At 47.1% G+C, this 20142-nt stretch overlaps 1 protein-coding gene across 1 annotated transcript in view; it reads right to left on the reverse strand.

The window, feature by feature from the left end:
- The window catches only part of ANO2 (anoctamin 2), a 363519-nt gene that overhangs the window by 160036 nt on the left and 183341 nt on the right, over positions 1-20142 (reverse strand). Inside the window, exons 13-14 of the mRNA XM_050747557.1 lie at positions 15643-15725; positions 8377-8487 (exon numbers count right to left, since the gene is read on the reverse strand). Of these exons, the coding sequence (XP_050603514.1) occupies positions 8377-8487; positions 15643-15725 (194 nt within the window). The remainder of the gene's footprint in view (positions 1-8376; positions 8488-15642; positions 15726-20142) is intronic.

The raw sequence follows: 20142 nt of genomic DNA on the forward strand, positions 1-20142 counted from the left end.
GTGACAAGTTCCATGAAGAAACTCCCAGGACCAGTTAAATCGGATTTTGTTTTAAAGTCCTTTCAGTGATATGTTTCACAGGAGTATGAAACCCACATTTGCCATCAGCCCCCCAACTCTACTTATTCACGTTCTTTGCATCTTGACACAAAAATGTATTTTTGCTCCTCTTCGAAGCCTCCCGTTATCTGAGCCTATCTGTGTCACTCCAATGACACCATCACTCAGGCACCCTCCCTCTCCTTGTCTCCCTCTCTCACACACACACACAAACTAACACAATCTCACACCACTGGCACACTCTCACACACCCACACACACGTACACACGAACACAATCTCACACATGCTCATGCCACTGACTCACTCTCACACACCTGCTCACTCACACACTCTCAACAGTTCAGGAATGGCCTGAAAAACTGACCACTGGTGTATTTATTTATTATGTCAGCGGTGAACATTCCTGTGCTTCTTGTCAAATTTTTATTTCTCTTCCCCAATAGCCTCTCCAACCTCCAACCAAGGACCCCACTTGCAAATGATTTGTGACTAGTGGGTTCTAAGGTTACATCGACTTATTGCCTGGACTTTCGTGCCAGCGCTCTGCCGGTTGCTCTCAGATAGATTCCACTGTTTCTTTCCTCTGGTCCGTGCTGCGGGGCACTGACCCCAAAAACTCTATTTCCTGGAACAACTCATCAATTGACTTTTGATTAGGTCTGGCCAATGGGAGGTAATGATGGGAGCCTGGGAGGCTGAAGAGGGAAATCCAGGGTATTTCTCGTTCACTTTTTCTATCTGCTTCAGATGCCATCTCCTCTGGGATTCCAGCTCCCACTGCGTGGTCCTGGCTCCTGGGCTCTGGTAAGACCATCTCCACTCCTGTCCTTGTAGCCCTAAGGTGGTGCGCACTTCCTGCCATGCTAATCTCTCTATTGGCTCACTGTCCTGCTTGGCTCAACATCCCTTCTTCTAACACCTTTAGAATTAGCTCTTTGTATTGTCCCTCTACTGACCCACATAGCATGAGTTTTGTCTTCTTACTGTACTCTAACTAATACAAAGTTTATTGGAAGCAAAGGAGGCACGGGCTGAGAAAGCACTGAGTGAAAGACTACAGGGATGAGAGGCAAAGACCAGCACCGCTCCTCAACCTGCCAGCTCCAGCACCTTGCCATCCGCACTCAACTTAGAGCTTTACCATCTTGGAGGAACAGAGAGACATGGTGCCCTGCAGGAAACTTAAGAAAACCTCCAAATGTGTCCAGCACAGAGCAGTCTAGAAAAGATTCAAGCTAATTTAGGAAAAAAAAAAAAAATTCAGGCTATTCTTTTGTTAAAAGTTCCAGACTCAGTATTCTTTCTTGAAAACACAATCTATGCCTATATTTATATTCCCGAATTTTCCCTACGGTCTTTTGAACCTCTAGCTGTAAACTGAGCTAATTCTCCCCACTGTTGTCCTCAGTGGAAATAGAGCATCACCCCACTAAAATTTAAACAAAACCACTAATGTAGGGTAGCGAGTTTGTCTCTCACCCATCTTTCCAGTGAATACCACAGTCTTTCTGCCTTTAGTTTAGGAAAGAAGAATCAAACCTGACTTTTTAGGAGTGTTTGGGGATCCGTTGAAGGAAAACTTTCAGCAGACACAGAAGCCAAGAGGTTAAAAGCATTGCTTTTGAGTCAGACTACCTGGCTTGGATTCTGGCTCTACCATGTATTCACACTGATCAACTTATGTCCCCTATAGACCTCAGTCTTCTCATCTGTGAGTTGGGGATCCTAACGGTTTTAAGCCTTAAAGGAAATAATACCTGTAAAGCTTTGCACATTACATACAATAAGCACTCCATAAATGTTGCTTAAATTTTATCATTGTTAACATCCTCCTATGCCCGCATCCTTGAAAATCAATAAGAGAAGGTATAAGATCCAAGTTACTACCATATAAATAAATAAGGGACGGTCCAATCCCCCAAACCAATGGATTGATGACCAACATCATCTCTGCATATCAGCAAAGAAAACTGCTGACTCTCAGACCTGGGGAGGCTGTGTCATCTACTCTCCCTGCATGACAGCTGAGGTGGAAGACACCCACAAGGCTCAGCTGCCTGGTCATGGTACCATAACTCCTACCCCAGCGTCCTAATATACGGTTATCACCTCATGACAGTACAGAATATTTCATTTCAGATCGGCGTCATGTACATGTGACGTGAATTGTTCTCAGGGAAGCTGATACAGTTTGGATACTTGTTCCCACCCAAATCTCATGTTGAATTGTAATCCTCAGTGCTGGAGGTGGAGACTGGTGGGAGGTGTTTGGATCATGGGGGTGGATCCCTCATGGCTTGGTGCTGTCTTTGCAAAGGTCAGTGAGTTCCTGTGAGATCTGGTCATTTAAAAGTGTGTGGCACCACCTCCCCTATAACTCACTCCTCTTTCTCACTCCTGCTTTCAGTATGTGACGTGCCTGCTCCCCCTTCACCTTCCACAATGATTATAAACTTCCTGAAGCCTCCTTAGAAGCCAAGAAGATACCAGCACCATGCCTTTTCTAAACCCTACAGAAACATGAGCCAATTAAACCTCTGTTTTTAATAAATTACTCAGTCTTTATTTATAGCAATGCAAGAATGGCCTTAGAGGGAAACCTTCTAGAGAGAGTTTAAAACAAACCAAAAAAAAAAAAAAAAAAAGCAATGGCCTACAGCTAACATGAGACTTAATGGTGAAAGACTAAATTTTTTTTCTCCTGTGATCAAAAACAAAGCAAGGAAGTCCATTCTCACCACTTTTTTTTTTTTTTTTTTTTTTTTTTTAAAGACAGAGTCTCGCTCTGTCAACCAGGCTGGAGGGCAATGGCGTGGTCTCAGCTCACTGCCAGCTCTGCCTCCTGGGTTCATACCATTCTCCTGGTTCAGCCTCCCAAGAAGCTGGGACTACAGGTGCCCGCCACCGCATCTGGCTAATGTTTTGCATTTTTAGTAGAGACAGTGTTTCACCGTGTTAGCCAGGATGGTCTCGATCTCTTGACCTCGTGATCCACCCGCCTCAGCCTCCCAAAGTGCTGGGATTACAGGTGTGAGCCAACGTGCCCGGCCTCACCACTTCTATTCAGCATTGTACAGGAGATTCTAATCAGGGCAATCAGGAAATGGGTGGAGGGAGCAGGGACAAAATATATCCAGATTGGAAAAAAGAAGTAAAACTATTGCTATTCACAGATGACATGATCTCACAAATAGAAAATCCTAAGCAATCCATTAAAAATTATTAGAACTAATAAATGAGTTCAGAAAAGTTGTGGGATACAAGATCAATATAGAAAAATCAATTATATTTCTATATACTGGCAATGAGCAATCCAAAAATAAAATCAAGACAACTATATTTTCAATAGCATCAAAAAAATAAAAATAATTATCAATAAATTTAACAAAATATGTACAAGATGTGTACACCAAAAACTATAAAACATTGTTGAAAAAATACAAGGTCTACATAAATAGAAAGATATGCCACAGTCATAGAAGACTTACTATTGCCAAGATGGCAATTCTTCCAAAATTAGTGTGTAGATTCAACTCAATCCCTACCAAAATCCCAGCTTGCTTTCTTATAGACATGGACAAGCTAGTCATGAAGTTCATATGGAAATGCAAAGCACCCAGAATTGTCAAAACAATTTTGAAAAAAAAGTACAAAGTCAGAGGACGCATACCCCCAATTTCAAAACTTACTATATAAGCAGAGCAATCAAGATAGGGTGATATTACATAAGAACAGACATATAGATCAATGGAATCGAATTGATGTCCGGGAATAAACTCTTACATTTGTGGTCAATTGACTTTTGATAAGGTGTCAGGATAATCCAGTAAGGAAACAGTCTGTTCAACACATGGTGCTGGGACAACTGAATACCCACATGCAGAAAAATACATTTGAATCCCCTCCTTTAATCACACCCAAACATGAACTCAAAATGGATCATAGGCCTAACTGCAAGTGTTAAAACTATAAAATTCTTAGAGGAAAAATTAGAAATCTCTTAATGACATTGGATTCGGCAACGGTTTCTTAGATATAGCACAAAAGCATAAGTGACAAAATTAGATAAATTGAACTATTTCAAAATTTAAAACTTGTGCTTCAAATAATATCATCAATAAAGTGAAAAGACAATCTACAGAATTAAAGAAACTATTTCTACATCATATTATTTGATAAGATTGGTATTCCAAATATATAAAGAACTTCATATATCCCAAATATATAAAGAACTTCATATATTCCAAATATATAAATAACTCTTATAACCTGATAATCAAAAGCCAATTAACCCAATATTTTTAAGAGGCAAAGGATTTGAATAAATATTTTTCCAAAGACGACATGCAAATGACCAAAAAACCCATGAAAAGACGTTCACATCATTAGTCATCAGGGAAATGCAAGTTAAAACTACAGTGAAATACCACGTCACACCACTGGGATGGATAAAATTTAAAAAACAGATGATAAGCATTGGTGAGGATGTGGAGATGCTGGAAACCTCATAAATAGCTGGTTGGAATGTAAAATAATATAGCCACTTTGGAAAAATAGCATGGCAGTTCTTTAAAATGTTAAACATAGAGTTACCATATGACCCAGCAATTCTACTCCTAGGTATATACTCAAGAGAAAAAAAAAAAAGCTGGTACACAAACATCCATTGCAGCATTATTCATAGTAGCCCAAAGATGGAGACCACCCAAATGTCCATCAACTGCACTGATAAATAAAATGAATCAAATCCAAAATACGGAATATTATTTGGCAATAAAAAAGAATGAGGTACTGATATATGCTACAACATGAATGAATGCTTAAAAAAATATTGCTAAGTGAAAGAAGCTGAGGACCGCATATTCTACAATACCATTTACAAGAAAGTCCAGAATAGGCAAATCTATAGAGACAGGAAGTAGATTAGTTGTTACCCACGGCTTGGCAACTATTGGGTACAGGGTTTCTTTCTAGGATAATAAAAAGGTTTTCAACATAAATTGTGTAGATAATTGCACAAATCTGTGAATATGCTAAAAACCATTGAATTGTACACTTTAAATGGGTGAATTTTAGTGTATAAAATTAAATCTCAATAAAAATGCTTAAAAAGTAAATGGACTTGGTATCTTTAAAATTTAAAAAAAAAAAAAAGCAAATAGGTCTTGGGGATCAGGCAGAGCTGGGTTTGATTACCACCTTCCACACAACTAGCTATGTGGTCTTAAGCAAATTCCTGCACAACTCTGGGCATCAGTAAATGGTAGCTTTTTACCATTCAGCAGGAAGGAAAGTTAGGAGAGGTGGGGATATGCAGCATCAGGGTTACCGTGAAGGCAGAACCAAGGTGATCTTCTGGGGTGAAACAAGCACATCCAAGACCATCAGCTAGAATTTGATTCTGTAGTCCCTGTCTATTCCTCAGAAGAAGGTGCCTTTCCTAAATATTCCACATGCAATGGTGCCCCTGCAGCAATGCTATGCAGCGGGTATTGACTAAAACTCTTCCTGCAGACAAGAGCAGCGTCCATCTGTATCTCCCACCTATGGCTGGATTTGGCAAGAACAGGATCATTTGCAATGTTGAAGAAACGGAGGGAACACAAGAAGGACCCTGACAATCAAATTCTAGGCCATTTTTATCTTACACTGCTCATCGGAGAAGGTCATCTCCCCCCACTGCCCATAAAGCATTAGCTGCTTTGAGCTTTGCGTTCTCAACAGTGTAATGAAAATAGATGTTGAATGCTAAAACATAAACATATGCATCATTCATAATGCATTCAGATGTTTTTTAATTATTCATGGTTCCTGAAAGTTATTTGACCAATCATGCATATATACCCAAGCAATGTTTATATTAGAACCACAGCCTCAGTGTACGCAATTCCAGCTCCTTGGCATTCCCGTCTATGGAATTAAAATTAAATGAGTCAGTGGTCAATAAAAGTTACATGTGATTTCCATAAAATTATCCATTGTATACTGCTATGGGGTAGAGAAAGAAGTTTGCATGGCGTTGCTGAAGCTGACAGAACACAGAATGCTTGCTTTCTGATGAGGGTGGCAGTGATGACGAGTCTTACCTAAGAATGAATTCATTATTTCCCTGAATATAATCCCCCCCCCCCCCCCCCCCCCCCCCCCCCCCCCCCCCCCCCCCCCCCCCCCCCCCCCCCCCCCCCCCCCCCCCCCCCCCCCCCCTCCCCCCCCCCCCCCCCCCCCCCCCCCCCCCCCCCCCCCCCCCCCCCCCCCCCCCCCCCCCCCCCCCCCCCCCCCCCCCCCCCCCCCCCCCCCCCCCCCCCCCCCCCCCCCCCCCCCCCCCCCCCCCCCCCCCCCCCCCCCCCCCCCCCCCCCCCCCCCCCCCCCCCCCCCCCCCCCCCCCCCCCCCCCCCCCCCCCCCCCCCCCCCCCCCCCCCCCCCCCCCCCCCCCCCCCCCCCCCCCCCCCCCCCCCCCCCCCCCCCCCCCCCCCCCCCCCCCCCCCCCCCCCCCCCCCCCCCCCCCCCCCCCCCCCCCCCCCCCCCCCCCCCCCCCCCCCCCCCCCCCCCCCCCCCCCCCCCCCCCCCCCCCCCCCCCCCCCCCCCCCCCCCCCCCCCCCCCCCCCCCCCCCCCCCCCCCCCCCCCCCCCCCCCCCCCCCCCCCCCCCCCCCCCCCCCCCCCCCCCCCCCCCCCCCCCCCCCCCCCCCCCCCCCCCCCCCCCCCCCCCCCCCCCCCCCCCCCCCCCCCCCCCCCCCCCCCCCCCCCCCCCCTGGTCTTGGACTTGGTCGTCGTCTAGGAAAAAAAATAACTCAGAGGGCCACCCTCTCTGTTCTGTTTAAGTTCTGTTTTCTTAAAAGAAAAAAAAAAGTGCCAGTATTTTGGGCTCGAAAACACCACATTCTTCTGTTTTGATGCTTGCATAAATTTGCATGTTAACATGAATGGTTCCAACTTAAAGAACGTGAAATGAAATGAAATTTGAATTCAAATCCAAGATGGAGAAAAGACACATCTAAAAGCAACAGATTTTCAATCTAGTGGATTTTTTTTTTCAAGAACCAGATTAAGAAAGTCATAAACTCTTTCTCTCTCTCTCCCTGCCCCCCTCAACCACTGCTTTCAAAGACGGGTGGCACACAGAGACAGGTATCCCAAAGAGCATCCCCATGTCCCCTCAGCATACACACTCAGTATTTTTACGAACCACAGCACACATTCCGAAGCTCTGTTTTAATGACTACATGCCACCATGAAACTCAGAGACATGACTCAGAGGACACGGTCAAAATCACGTATCCACTTTTGGAGGCCCACCAAGATAAAATGAAATGTAAGGAACATTGTGTGAGTAGCTTGAGCAAATATAGGCATGAATTTGCCTCTGCAGGCCCTAAGAGCCATTTCTTGCTTCATCCTTTGATTTTTCCCATTGCAGTTGAAGGCTGTATGTCACAGTGGTTAGGTGCACAGACTAATAGACCTGCCTTGGAATCCCAGATCCACCAATGATTTACTGGCTGTACGACCTCTGGCAAATGACTTAATCTGTGGACATAACTTTTTTCATGAGTCTTCATTTACATAGCAATAGTACCAGCCTCGCAGACTTATTGTGAGATAATGCAGCACATTTAGAACAGTGTCTAACATAGAGCAAGCATTCCATAAGGATTAGGCGTGGTGGCGGTTGCTATGGTGGGGTATTAAATGTTAAATGTTACTATTTTTTTTTTTTTTTAATTCTTTTGAGACAGAGTCTCGCTCGGTCGCCCAGGCTGGAGTGCAGTGGCCGGATCTCAGCTCACTGCAAGCTCCGCCTCCCGGGTTCCCGCCATTCTCCTGCCTCAGCCTCCCGAGTAGCTGGGACTACAGGCGCCCACCACCTCGCCCGGCTAGTTTTTTGTATTTTTTAGTAGAGACGGGGTTTCACCATGTTAGCCAGGATGGTCTCGATCTCCTGACCTCGTGATCCGCCCGTCTCGGCCTCCCAAAGTGCTGGGATTACAGGCTTGAGCCACTGTGCGCGGCCAAATGTTACTATTATTCAAACTTTAGATGATGGTAGGAACCAGGCCTGAACTGCTTCTCCTCCAACCTGCCCTCCCATTTTGACCAGACAGCACCACCCAGGAAAGAGCAGTCAAGTCATCGCGAAAGCCCATTGCCAACGATCTCTGGCTGCAGGACAATGTGAGATGTCATGTTCTCATCCCATCCTGCCCCACATCAATCCTTTCTCAGGCCCAGTCTCCCTTCACTAAGGTGTGCCAAACAAAATGACAACAGGATCTCAACAAGTAAAGGGGACCGTGAGCAACGAGGGCAGCCTCGTACCTCGTGGCCAGACTCCGTAGTGTTTGTTTCCAATTTCTGGACAGCCGACTTGTTGCTCTCCTTTAGCATTTTCTCTCGAACTTTGGTTTCATACTCAGGCCTGGAATGTTCCTAAACCAAAGAGCAGAGAGTGGTTAGTAAACGAAAGGAAGAATGGCCTTGGCCTGTGGGTTATAACCAGACACATGTACACTAACATCAGCGTTTAGGATTGGACGCTATTGGATATGAACTGCCACACCAAACACAATCACAAGGCATCTAGACGTCACAACCTAACATAAGAACACAACGTGAGGAAGAGACAAGGGACACACAATACTCGTTGTCACACTGAAAACCAAACCTGGGCACGTTCCTGGGGATAGCGCCGGTGTTGAGAAAAGAGAGAGGAAATGTTAACTAGATGGTTGATATGAAGAGAGGCCCAGTACTTTGCAGAGCCGTTTCACCAGAGGCAGAGGGATATCCCTGGTCATCCCACCAACTATTGTCAGACCTCAAACTTCTAACTTTCAACAAGCCAGCTCCCAGCTGGAGAAACAGATGTGCCCCACAGCTGGGAGGAGGGCAACAACAAAACTCCTTCCCTGCTCCATTATTCTCTGAGCTAAAATGGCGACCAATAAACATCAAAGTCAAGGGTGGCCATAGGGAATCTTAAAATTCACTTGCCTGGACCTGTTTCCTGTACAGCCTCGGTGAGTAACTCATTGGCAAGTACAGCAATGCTCAAGAGACCTCACTGGGCCATTCAGCAACACAAACCTGAATCGTGAGTCACCAGGCATGGGAAAGAGCACCTAACTAATCCAGAGGACCATGGTCAAATCAGTGCAGATGCTGGGGCAGGAAGATGCATGACTCACTTCAAAGAAAATTTAACTGTGTGCACCTGGCCTCATTGGCGGGTCTTCCTTACGGTTTCCAGCTCAAGAACAAACATCTACAGGTGTGAGGACTTCATGTTTCTGCATCGTTTATTGATAACTCCTGGGCAGGGATTCAGGTACTGGCTCACAGTGGGCTCTGCTATTCAGGGAACACACATGTCCTTATCCCTGTCCATATGTCAGAGATTCCAAAGGTCAACAGGCCAGGCTCTTGACCTCTCTCTGGCTTTCCTAAGACATACCACGATGCAGGAGAGGACAGACCATGTAAGTGACTAACAAGCATAACTGAAACAACAGCAGGTGGTGCCATTCCATCGTCACCCATTCTCCAAGGGGACGTCAGTCCCACCCCTTCCAGGAGGCCTTCTCCAACTGTTGCAACATACCTACCAGGTGGGGTCTCCTCCCTCTCTGAATTCCTAGACTTTTATAGCTTATACCACACATTGCAGCTCTTCATTACGTATTTTTCTTTTATTGTTTCCTAGCTGTTTTGCATGTGAGAGGCTTCTTACCCTAATATAAAGATCAGCTACCTGCTCTGTATTATTCTGTGTTTTGCACAGTACTTGGCACCATGCAGAACACACAGAAATCTCTAAATGCTTGTAAAGTGCACTTGATTTTGTCTCTCACCTTCATCCGTTCTCCAACACAGCATTTCCTAATGTGTGTGCCAAGAGAATTTCAGCTAAAAAAGGACTCCAAGGTCTAAAACACTGGAAAACACTATAATGTATCGACTTTCTGAGAGTCACAATGAGCATATTAAAAACTCTGAAAAGTGCTACTGTCAAGACACTTGCTTAATTTTCCTAAGCCCATCATTTCCCACAGAGCAACTTTTGCCTGTAACAATTAATAACCTGCAGAAATACTTTGAGAACTATGGTTTGAGGTTGTCCCCCGTGGCCTCTGAAATTTGGTTGCTTTACTTCTACATTATTCCAATGGGAGATTTTAATTACAAACTGTAGCAGTATCTTTCAGTGAGTTCCAGAAGAACATGGGTTCTAAATCTCTTCAAGCCAGAGGAGCCTCTCCCCTTTCACACCCCGCACAGGGGCTAAGGGAGGCACCCCCAGCTGACCGGCAGGATGTTTCTGATTATCTCTGGCTTTCCAGGGCATGATGTGGCAGGACATAGAGGAGTTTGTTTGAATCCCTCTAGGTGTGGCTGTGGCTTACCTCCCCCCACACTGGGCCTCAGTTCAGAGCTGCCTCATCTTTTTTTTCTTTTTTTTTTTTTTTTGAGACAGAGTCTCGCTGGGCTGCCCAGGCTGGACTGCTGTGGCATGATCTCGGCTCACTGCAACCTCCACCTTCTGGGCTCAAGCGATTCTCCTGCCTCAGCCTCTGGAGTAGCTGGGACTGCAGGCACATGCCACCAGGCCCCGCTGATTTTTTTGTGTTTTTAGTAGAGACAGGGTTTCATCATGTTGATCAAGCTGGTCTTGAACTCCTAACCTCAGGTGATCCGCCCACCTCGGCCTCCCAAAGTGCTGGGATTACAGGCATGAGGCACTCCACCTGGCCATAACTCTCAGCTTTTTAAAGCAAGCCTAGCTTCCTAAGCACTCAGACAGGAATGTGAAACTCAAGGAAGAGACAGGCTGCGCTGCACTCCGCTGAAGCAGGCCTGACAAGGACCTCCCTATTTGCAGCCAAGCAAGTAGGGCGAGGTTACAGAATCCCTCAGAAGTGGACAACTGAGCTCCTGGCCAAGCAAGTAGGGCGAGGTTACAGAATCCCTCAGAAGTGGACAACTGAGCTCCTGGCCAAGCAAGTAGGGCGAGGTTACAGAATCCCTCAGAAGTGGACAACTGAGCTCCTGGCCAAGCAAGTAGGGCGAGGTTACAGAATCCCTCAGAAGTGGACAACTGAGCTCCTGGCCAGAGCAGAATCCAGCCCCTGGGAGGGCTGCTTTGACACACCCAGCCATGGACAGATCAGCCTTATTCCTGATGTTCCCTACACACAACAGCACTGGATGGGTAATCTGATGCCAAGTCATCACAGATCATCACCCCTCCCACCGAGACTCTGGGAACTATTTCCATTTGGTCAGTCTCCCCAGGAGCCAGCTGGGAGGAAGAACCCAAGCCTGCTCAGGACCACACTTGTCTTATCTAAAGAGGTAAGTCCAGAGATACATCCAACAAATGTCTTCAACCAAGAGTCATCAAGCACCCGCTATACTCTGAGCTGTTTCCAGGCACTGAGGCTATCCTGCCAGTCCTAAACACAAGATCCCTCCTTCCCTGGAACTTACCTCCAAGTAGAGGCAAGTTACAGTGAGTAAACCAGCACAGGAACGAGAAACTAGCAGATGAGGACAAGAACAGCAGAGGAAATAAAGCAGGATGGCTGCTTCAGACTGGGGAGCTGCGGGAGGCTAATCTGAAGATGGCAATGTTTTCACTGAGACGCAAAAGCCGAGAAAAGACAGGCCTTGCAGAGTCTGAGGGAAAAGCAGTCTGTGCAACAGGAACAGCCAGGGCAAAGGCTGGAATGAGCTCGAGACAGAATGAAGGCCTAGGTAGCTGGAAGGTCTAAGCACGAAGGAGAAGGACAGGAGCTGGGGTTAGAAAGGTAGGCAGAGGATTTGGTTTCCTATGAAACCAGAAAGAAGTCACTGAGGATATCTAAGCTTTGATGTGATACATGAGGGGTGGGAGAGAGATGGGTGGGCAGGATATCTGTGTTCGGATAAGGCCACACTCTAAGAGTTCCAGGGTATTCCTGATGTGACAGGAGGTAATGGGTAAGAGTGGCCCACTGAGTTGAAGATGATCCCATTTCAGAGTATAAAACTCTGGAGGTCTGGCAGATCTCCCTGCAACAAGGACAAACAGGATCACGGGAGTCCTTCAATAAGTCCCGTGGTGATGCCCACAGGGACACCCATAGGCAGACCTGCACCGGCCCAGGGGGTGGGCTCTTGGACTTGGTAGATGCCTTCCTTCCCCACCCTCATAAGAAAGCAGTCTCCAGTCTTCTTCTGGCTTCTCTCTGGTTTCCAAGCTGGACTTAAGCCCTACTGCTTGTTCTACCCCTCCTGGGGTGACCCACCTGCTGGAGGCACCCAGGTGGGAGGACTAGAGGGTGCACAAGCTTTGGTGTATGTCAGCTGGCACCCTCCTTTCCCCTGGGAAGCAAGTGCTTCCTATTGGACACCACGGGGAAGAAAGATGTCTTAAGGTTATAGACAGCTAGACTCGCAAGTATTCCTGATACTGGGAGGGGTCTGGTTAAAACCGAAAAAAACTTCGGGCGGCATCACGAGGTCAGGAGATTGAGACCATCATGGCTAACATGGTGAAACCCCGTCCCTACTAAAAATACAAAAAAAATTAGCCGGGTGTGGCGGCGGGCTCCTGTAGCCCCAGCCACTCAGGAGGCTGAGGCAGGAGAATAGCGTGAACCTGGGAAGCAGAGCTTGCAGTGAGCTGAGATCACGCCACTGCACTCGAGCCTGGGCAACTGAGACTCCGTCTCAAAAAAAAAACACAAAAAACAAAAAAAAACTTCTAATCATGGCTTTCAAGGACCCCTGCCTCCCTCCCTCCAATGCCCAAGTAACATCTGCCTTCCACTCACTCCTCATTTTGAATGTGGGTTAAATGCTTCATCTAAGTCCTAGGACCCTTGTTCAAGTCATTCGCACCTTGCTATCCTGACCTTCATGCCTTCCCATGGCCTGGGAGATACAGATTAGCAATCAGGACCCTCCCTGACCCGGTCACCAGACTATGCTTTTCCCTTGTCACCACTGCATACTGAGCCCTGTCCCCTGCAGCCAACGTGACTTTCAAGATATCTTGTTGTTGCCTATCTACACCCCTCGCTTTCCCAGGTCAAGGCTTCTGCTGCTGTTTCTTTCTTGTGGGCGCCCCTTCTTCCCTTTGCTGTCCATTAAAAGCCAACCAGTCTTCAAAACCCTGATTTTTTAAGAATTTCCTCTCTACATTAGCCGGAGCAATTTCTCTCACACACTCTCCATTCTATTCTAAATATTTATAGACCAAAGAGCACCCTGCTGAATGCAGCCCCTCGGAGATCAGACACTATGCCTGAGATAATTCCATATTCCATACAAAAACCTAGTATGTAGTGGATGCTTAATGGCCATGTTCAGAATTGAACTGAAATTGATGTGTGCTAATCCAAACTAGAAATGCATTAAAGGAAAAGTTGAGGCTGGCCTGTGCACATGCGGGGCACACCAATCACACTACAGAACCAACCAGCCTTGCAGCAACCTCACACGGAGATCCCATCCGGATTGTCTCCTTAGGCCCCGGGTAAACCCAGTCTTGGCCAGGCCCCTCTCAGCCAGCACATGAGCTCCTCAAATCATGTACCTCCCAGGAAGTCACCATGGCTCATTGGGTTAAACAGATAAACAGGAAACCTGGCTACAGAAAGAAAAATGGATGATAGTCTCACTCCTGCCAGGGGCTTGTTACAGAGATTTCAAGGGTATTGAGTTATAACTGAGGCTTTTCTGATGGAGAGAGTATGTTTACACTTGCCCTCTAACAGAGAGATGTGAGGGCTTCCTCTACTCTACTCGGCAGACACACTTAACTTGTCTCTGGGCCTAAACAGGCTTGGATGCTGGGATGCATCTTCTTTTTTTGGAAACGTTCTATGGCATTAGGGGAGTAGGCACTATACCCTACCCATCTCCCCCAACCTCCATCTCTCTCTGTCTCTCTCATGTATATGAGACATATTTCAGCTAAATCAAACAGGACCAATAATACAAAGATTTTCCCACTAGATCACCCACATTCAAACTTCTAGAGTTCTTTCTATTGGAAGGACCAGTTTGGGAATTTTCTTGCAAGAAATGCAACTGTCTTTACTATTCTCTGTTGCTTATCTTCCTAAATAATTTGAATCCTCTCTGAAGGCAGAATGCATATGTATATTCTCTCTTTCACCACGGAGTTCATGATAGTATTAGTCTCAGGGTATATGCTCAATACTTAGGACTGGAGTAGAGTGGGTGCATGTACCCATTATATGGTAAGGCAATGGGGTGGAGTGGGATGGGGATGCAATTAAGTGAGAACCCATGGGAGGTAGAGAAAGGCTACAGCATCACATCTCTCCTTCCAGCACTTTCAGGCAGCACACCCTGCACTGGTAGATTCCTTTCCATGCAGCTGCCCCGCGGGTCCTGCCATTCTTCAGCCCACCTGCTCAAAGGCAAGTAGACTACCTAGAGCATTAAGGAGAAGAAATGGTAACATGCCACAGACGTGGGGACATACAGGCTTAGGAAGAGACTCAATTAGGGATTCCACTTCTCTCTCATAAAGTGTCAGGGCCACAAGGCCCCAGGTCCCTAGTCCAAGGCAATCACTGTAGGAGAGTAAGGAGCAGGCTTGTGTTCCATGCAGCCACGTTACTGCTGTGGCCTTACTGCTATGGCCAGCCCTTGCAAGTGGGTACTCAGGCAACTGCAAGTGCCTCCTGGCCCTCCTAGACACGGCCCTCAGCCCCTCACCCACGATATCCACACTATTGAGAGTCCCTGCCTGATGTCCCATCCATGGTGGTACCTGGTATCAGGAGGCCTTGAAGATTTTAGTGGTCAGAACAGAGGGGCTTGCTGAGCTTGGAAGTGAAAGAAGAGGGGAGGAGAGCTGAGTGGCAGTGGGGTTGCTTTGGGAGGAGCAGGAATTATGGTGGGAACAGATCATGGGAGCAAGCACAACACACCGCCCATCTTCGGCTCACCAGCATCAAGACTCGGGGGCTAGTCCTCAGAAGAGCTATGAGGGAAGGCTGATTTATTTGCATTATTTAAAGATCATCTGTCCAGAACATGGCTCTAGAAGAACCTACCCTTTCCCTTAGCTCACGCCTCCGCAACTCCCCAGTTTCACACACAGTGCACGGGCTTGTACCACAGAGGTTTAGTGGTTCTTTCTTCTTTCACAGACATCAAAGACAACCAGCACCTGACACCCTGCCTCTCCTTGGGCCCTCAGGAGGCTCCCAGGGCATTCTGACACATCCCTGATTCTCCGGCTTTATGATTTCAAGATGACCTCTCGCCTCTTGTTTTCTTGCATCTTCTGCCACCTCTTCCCCGAGAGGAGGGCGCTGGGACATCTGCCCAAACATCAGGCTCAATGCCCTCCAGCTCAAGGGAAGAGGGGGCACTTGGACTTTTGGCCTCAGTGCAGGTCAACCATGGCCCAGCCCATGGAGCCAAGCTACACAGGCAGCCACTGTGAGACCCAGCCAGTGACAGCAAACATACATGGTTATCTCACTCAAGAGAGTCCATTTCCAAGGTCAAAACAAAGCAAAAGCCCACAGAAATATGTGAGAAGTATGTGAGAGAACTCACTTCTTCCTCTTCTATGCCAGTCAGGTCCCAAAAGTAGCCCAGTCGCATCTGCAGCCTCTTCCAGTTTTCCAGGAACATGGTAGCTTAAAAAGAACAACAATTAAAAAAAAACTCAATTATTTTTGAAGAGTGGATTCTGTACCCTTTGGGCTCACCAGTGGAGGTGGGGGATAAACTAATAGATTTTAAATTTAGGAGCTCTCTGGAATACATTTAGCCTCTTTTTCCCACTTCTAGTTGAAACTGCTAGAAATACTCCACATCCTTGAGAGTCAATAGATATGTTATACACACACACACACACACACACACACACACACACACGCTCCTTTCTCCACTTCTAAGTTATGAGAAGAGGGTAAACACTGATCCAGAGAAGTAAAGTAAGGAAGGCAGGATGAAGAAAATAAAAAGAGAAGGGTCTACAGGATTTTTTGACAAGTCTCATCTTGCCTATACAATACATTCTTTCTTTCTTCACCTTCCTCAGCACTCTGGCTTTTCCCCTACATTTCTGTCTTTCTGTCCCCAGCACCACTTGCCTCATTTGGGCCCTAATCATATCATTCTGCGGTTACATAACAGTCTCCTAACAGTTCTGCCTGACTCCAGACTTTCAGCCTTCCAACCCATCCTGCATGTAACTGATAGAACAATCTCTGTAAAGTGGTATGCATTCATTCTTCCATTTGCTTAGCGAATAGTTGTAGAATGCCTGCCACACCTACACATCCATCAGTTTGCCTGCCCCACCCACCGCCCTTTGAAGGACCAGCATGCCTTTCTCAGCATGCTCTAGGAAGAACCTGATCCCCCCACCAGCCCAACCCTACAGCTACAGTTTGTTATACCAGAGCTGAACACCTGATCCAGGGCCTGCTGATAGAGCAGGCAGATTCCCTCTTTTGAAAACTGAAACTAAAAGACACAAAGAGGAGCAGGGAAGGGAGAGACCACGCAGCACCTGAAAGGAGGGAAGGCCTTAGTTTCCGACAGCATCTCCAGCTCCAGTTCCCAAGAGGCCCGGCTATATTTCATTTCCTACACCCAGGAGCTTGCCTCTTGTTTTCTTAAAATAAATCTCTTGTTATTTGAGGAAGTTTGAGTGAATTTCTAATCCTGCAAAAGCACCAGTCCCAACTAAGGTATCTGCAATGCACAAAACACCATTCTAGGCATTGTCGGGGAGATCGGGTGAACTTCATGTGGATTTTGCTTCTCAAGTTGTTTACAGTCTGTGAGAAGAGATTGTAAACAACTACAATACAAGGCATAAAGTGATCGAGGCCCTAAGAATGACACAGATGAAAACGCGTCAGAGGAGGCATCCAAGCTGATTTTTGAAGGACAATGGCATATGGGCACGGAAGGAGTGGGCAGAGGAAGGGTGCCAACACTACTGGCCTACATGTTCAATGGCTCCTTACAGTCTAAGTTCTTCTCTCTGGATTCCAGGACTATGTATGTTGAGGCTGAACCATCTATCTGAATCTCATCCTGCCATTTGTCAACATACATCTTGCAGCTGGGTCATCCCCTCACCATCTTCTCCATACTCGATTTGCGCCCATTGTCCCTCTCTCCTGTGCTATCCTCCAGCTTCTACCCTCATCCTATCCTGACCCAGCTCAAGTCCTCCTCTTTCATAAGATCAGTCCCCACGGCACCCTGTCCTCCTCACTCCTACTGCCCTATGTTCATGGCACCCTGGAGAGGGAGGGGACATGACATTCCCTGAGGCCACCCCTACAGATCCACCCCACCCCTAGCAGGAGCCTGAGCACACTTCACTACATGCCACGCCTGACTACTGGCCGGCACTTCATGTCTGTGATGTAATAACAGGACTGTAAACTCTTCCTGGCTCTTAGCTGCCTATGTCTACCTCAGTCACAGCTCAGAACTGAGAATATCAAACACTGATGCACTGGTTGAATACACAGTTACTTAAAGCTGCATTTGTTTTACTTGCATTTGGTGCATTTGTTTTACTTGCATTTACTACATTATGGTGCATTGATTTGCATGTTTTCATCTGACATGATATTTTGCACGCACTGATTTGCAAGTTTTTCTCCCTTGGATTTGAGGCCTTTCTCGAGTGAGTGTATTCTGACCTCCCAACACTGGCTTTGGCCCGGAGATACTAAGAATGGTAGCAAGTCCCTCCTCTTCCTACTGCCCCTTCCTTGGTTCCTGAGGAGGGCTGTGCACAGAGCAGTGCCCAGAGTGCTGACCGACTGGCGTCTCCATGAAGGGAGGAAGTCAGACGGCAGGACAGATGAGAGGGGCAAAAGAGTCATGGATAGATGAGTCGTGAGGGCAAGGGAGGACCATCAAACTGATGGAGAGTGGCTCCCAGTTCTATGCCAGGCGCTATGCTACATGCTTTGCATGCATACCTCATCCACCTCTCACAAGAACACTGTGGGGTAGCTATTATTTCACTCAACTTACAGATGAGGACAACATTGCCCAAAGATTAAGTAATCTGCCCAAGGTAACGGGGCACCTTGGTCAAGGGTATTGACTTTAGTGTCACAGAACTAGGTTCACATTTACCTGCTGTGGGATCCCTAGCTGGTAAGGAGCAGAACTGAGACACACATTAGGTCTGCCTAGGTCAGTGTCCTTAACCTCTATTCAGAAAATAGTTCTGAAACGCTGTCTCCTTCCTTCCCTTTTCAGCAGGACCTCACTCTCTTTCCCAATGTTCCCTAGAGTTTGAAGTCAGAGTCACAGGGGAGCTGGGTCTGAAGACTCCAACAGACTCGGGTCCTGCTGACGGGTATCCCTCAAGACCTCCTGACTCCACATCGCCCCTTCCACTGCCACCAGCAGCCCAAGTCTCTACATACAGCCATTTCTTCCCAGCCTTATTCCCGGCAGGCCTGGGCCCTGGCCCAGGCCCACCCAGCACAGCACCACTAATCATAATAATCAGGGTAATGAGAGGCATTACTATTATTTTTAATTGTCATTCGTAGACAATCTTGCCTAAGGGCTCTTGGCTGCTGTAACTGAATACACAATCACATAAAGCACAGCAAGGCTGTCAAAAAACAAAACCAAATCCTACCCTATGCCAGGAAGCTCTGGCACAATCCCACCTCTGGGTACTTTCCCTGCACTGTCATGTGAGAGGAAGACAGTACGTCCAGGGGTGGGGTAGGAAAAGACTGAGGATCTCAGAAGGGGTGGGAGATAGCTGTTCATTACAGCTATCGAGGGAAGAGAAGAGGCAGTTGTTGAAACTTGAAACTAGGAAGTACGATTGAAAACCAAGTTTCTCTACAACAGGGGATTATGTGTCCCAAGAAAGTTCTTGAAGGATTATAGACCTGGAGTTATTAGGCTTCAGCTACTCAATGGTGGTAATATCAGCAAGATAAATTATGGGAATTAGAATTGTAATATTTCAAAAAATGAATACGTATTCTGGGTTCCAAATCAGTTCAGGTGGGTCTTGGAGTAATTCCATGATACTCCTGTTTGATAAGGAGACACAGAGCTGCCAGTGACTTCCCAGGCAGCAAGCCCCAACTTGAGTGTGTTCTACTGACCCTGCCTGTGAACAGTCCCAGGACTCTATGGTCACAATTCCATTTCCTCCTGCTCCAACTCTCGATGGGCTGACATTGCCCGTGTGCTCCCGGGATGCAGCTGCTCTCCCTGATAATAGAGAATAGAGTGTGCCCTGGAAATTTTTCTTGGTGGCCTAGCAATACAGGAATCTTTCCAGTCAAGTTCTGTCTCCACCCAAGTGAAGGTCCACCGGGAATGGAGGAAGGTTGTGTTCTAGTTCTCCCAAGAACCACTGAAAATAGGCCTCTCTCTCTCGTCCTTCTCCTCATACTCTCAGGGATGTGTGACTCAGGGCCCATCCTGGCATACCCTCTGGGCCCCATGGAGTCAGTGATAAACCAAGCAGCCTCTGCAGCAGGACTGTGGTCCTGCTGGTCTGTGACCAACGTGCACTGTGACCAATGTTGCACTGTGGTCCAATGTGCAAACCGAGGGCCTGCACGTTCGGTGATGAGTAAAGGAGCAGGTGGCTACTCAGATGAGCTGACACATGTTGACTTGGTCCCTTTTCTAATACTCATGGGTGTGTCTTCTTAGAAATGCTCAGTTACCATGGGGTGGTTATTCTATGTTATTCCAGTTTGTGAGAAGAGGAGTGTGTGTGTGTCTGTGTGTGTGTGTTTATAGTCAGATAGCTATGGCTCATAACAAGTTTATTACCCCCATACTCTGGGAGGAAGGGAGAAGGAGAAAAATGAAGGAATTATTTTTTCCTCCACAAATCCCTTTGATGGGAATACTGAAAGCATTACTCTGGCGATAAATATTAAATTAAACAGTGCAGGGACAGTACAGTCTACACTCACGATGTCCTAACAATAGCACTGAACTGGAGTCAGGAGACCAAATCTCAGCCCACGTTTACCATGAGCTAACTCTGTGACCACGGCAGTCACTCCACCATTCTAAGTATTG

The sequence above is a fragment of the Macaca thibetana genome, chromosome 11 (genome assembly GCF_024542745.1).
Source record: "Macaca thibetana thibetana isolate TM-01 chromosome 11, ASM2454274v1, whole genome shotgun sequence".
Lineage (NCBI taxonomy): Eukaryota > Metazoa > Chordata > Mammalia > Primates > Cercopithecidae > Macaca > Macaca thibetana.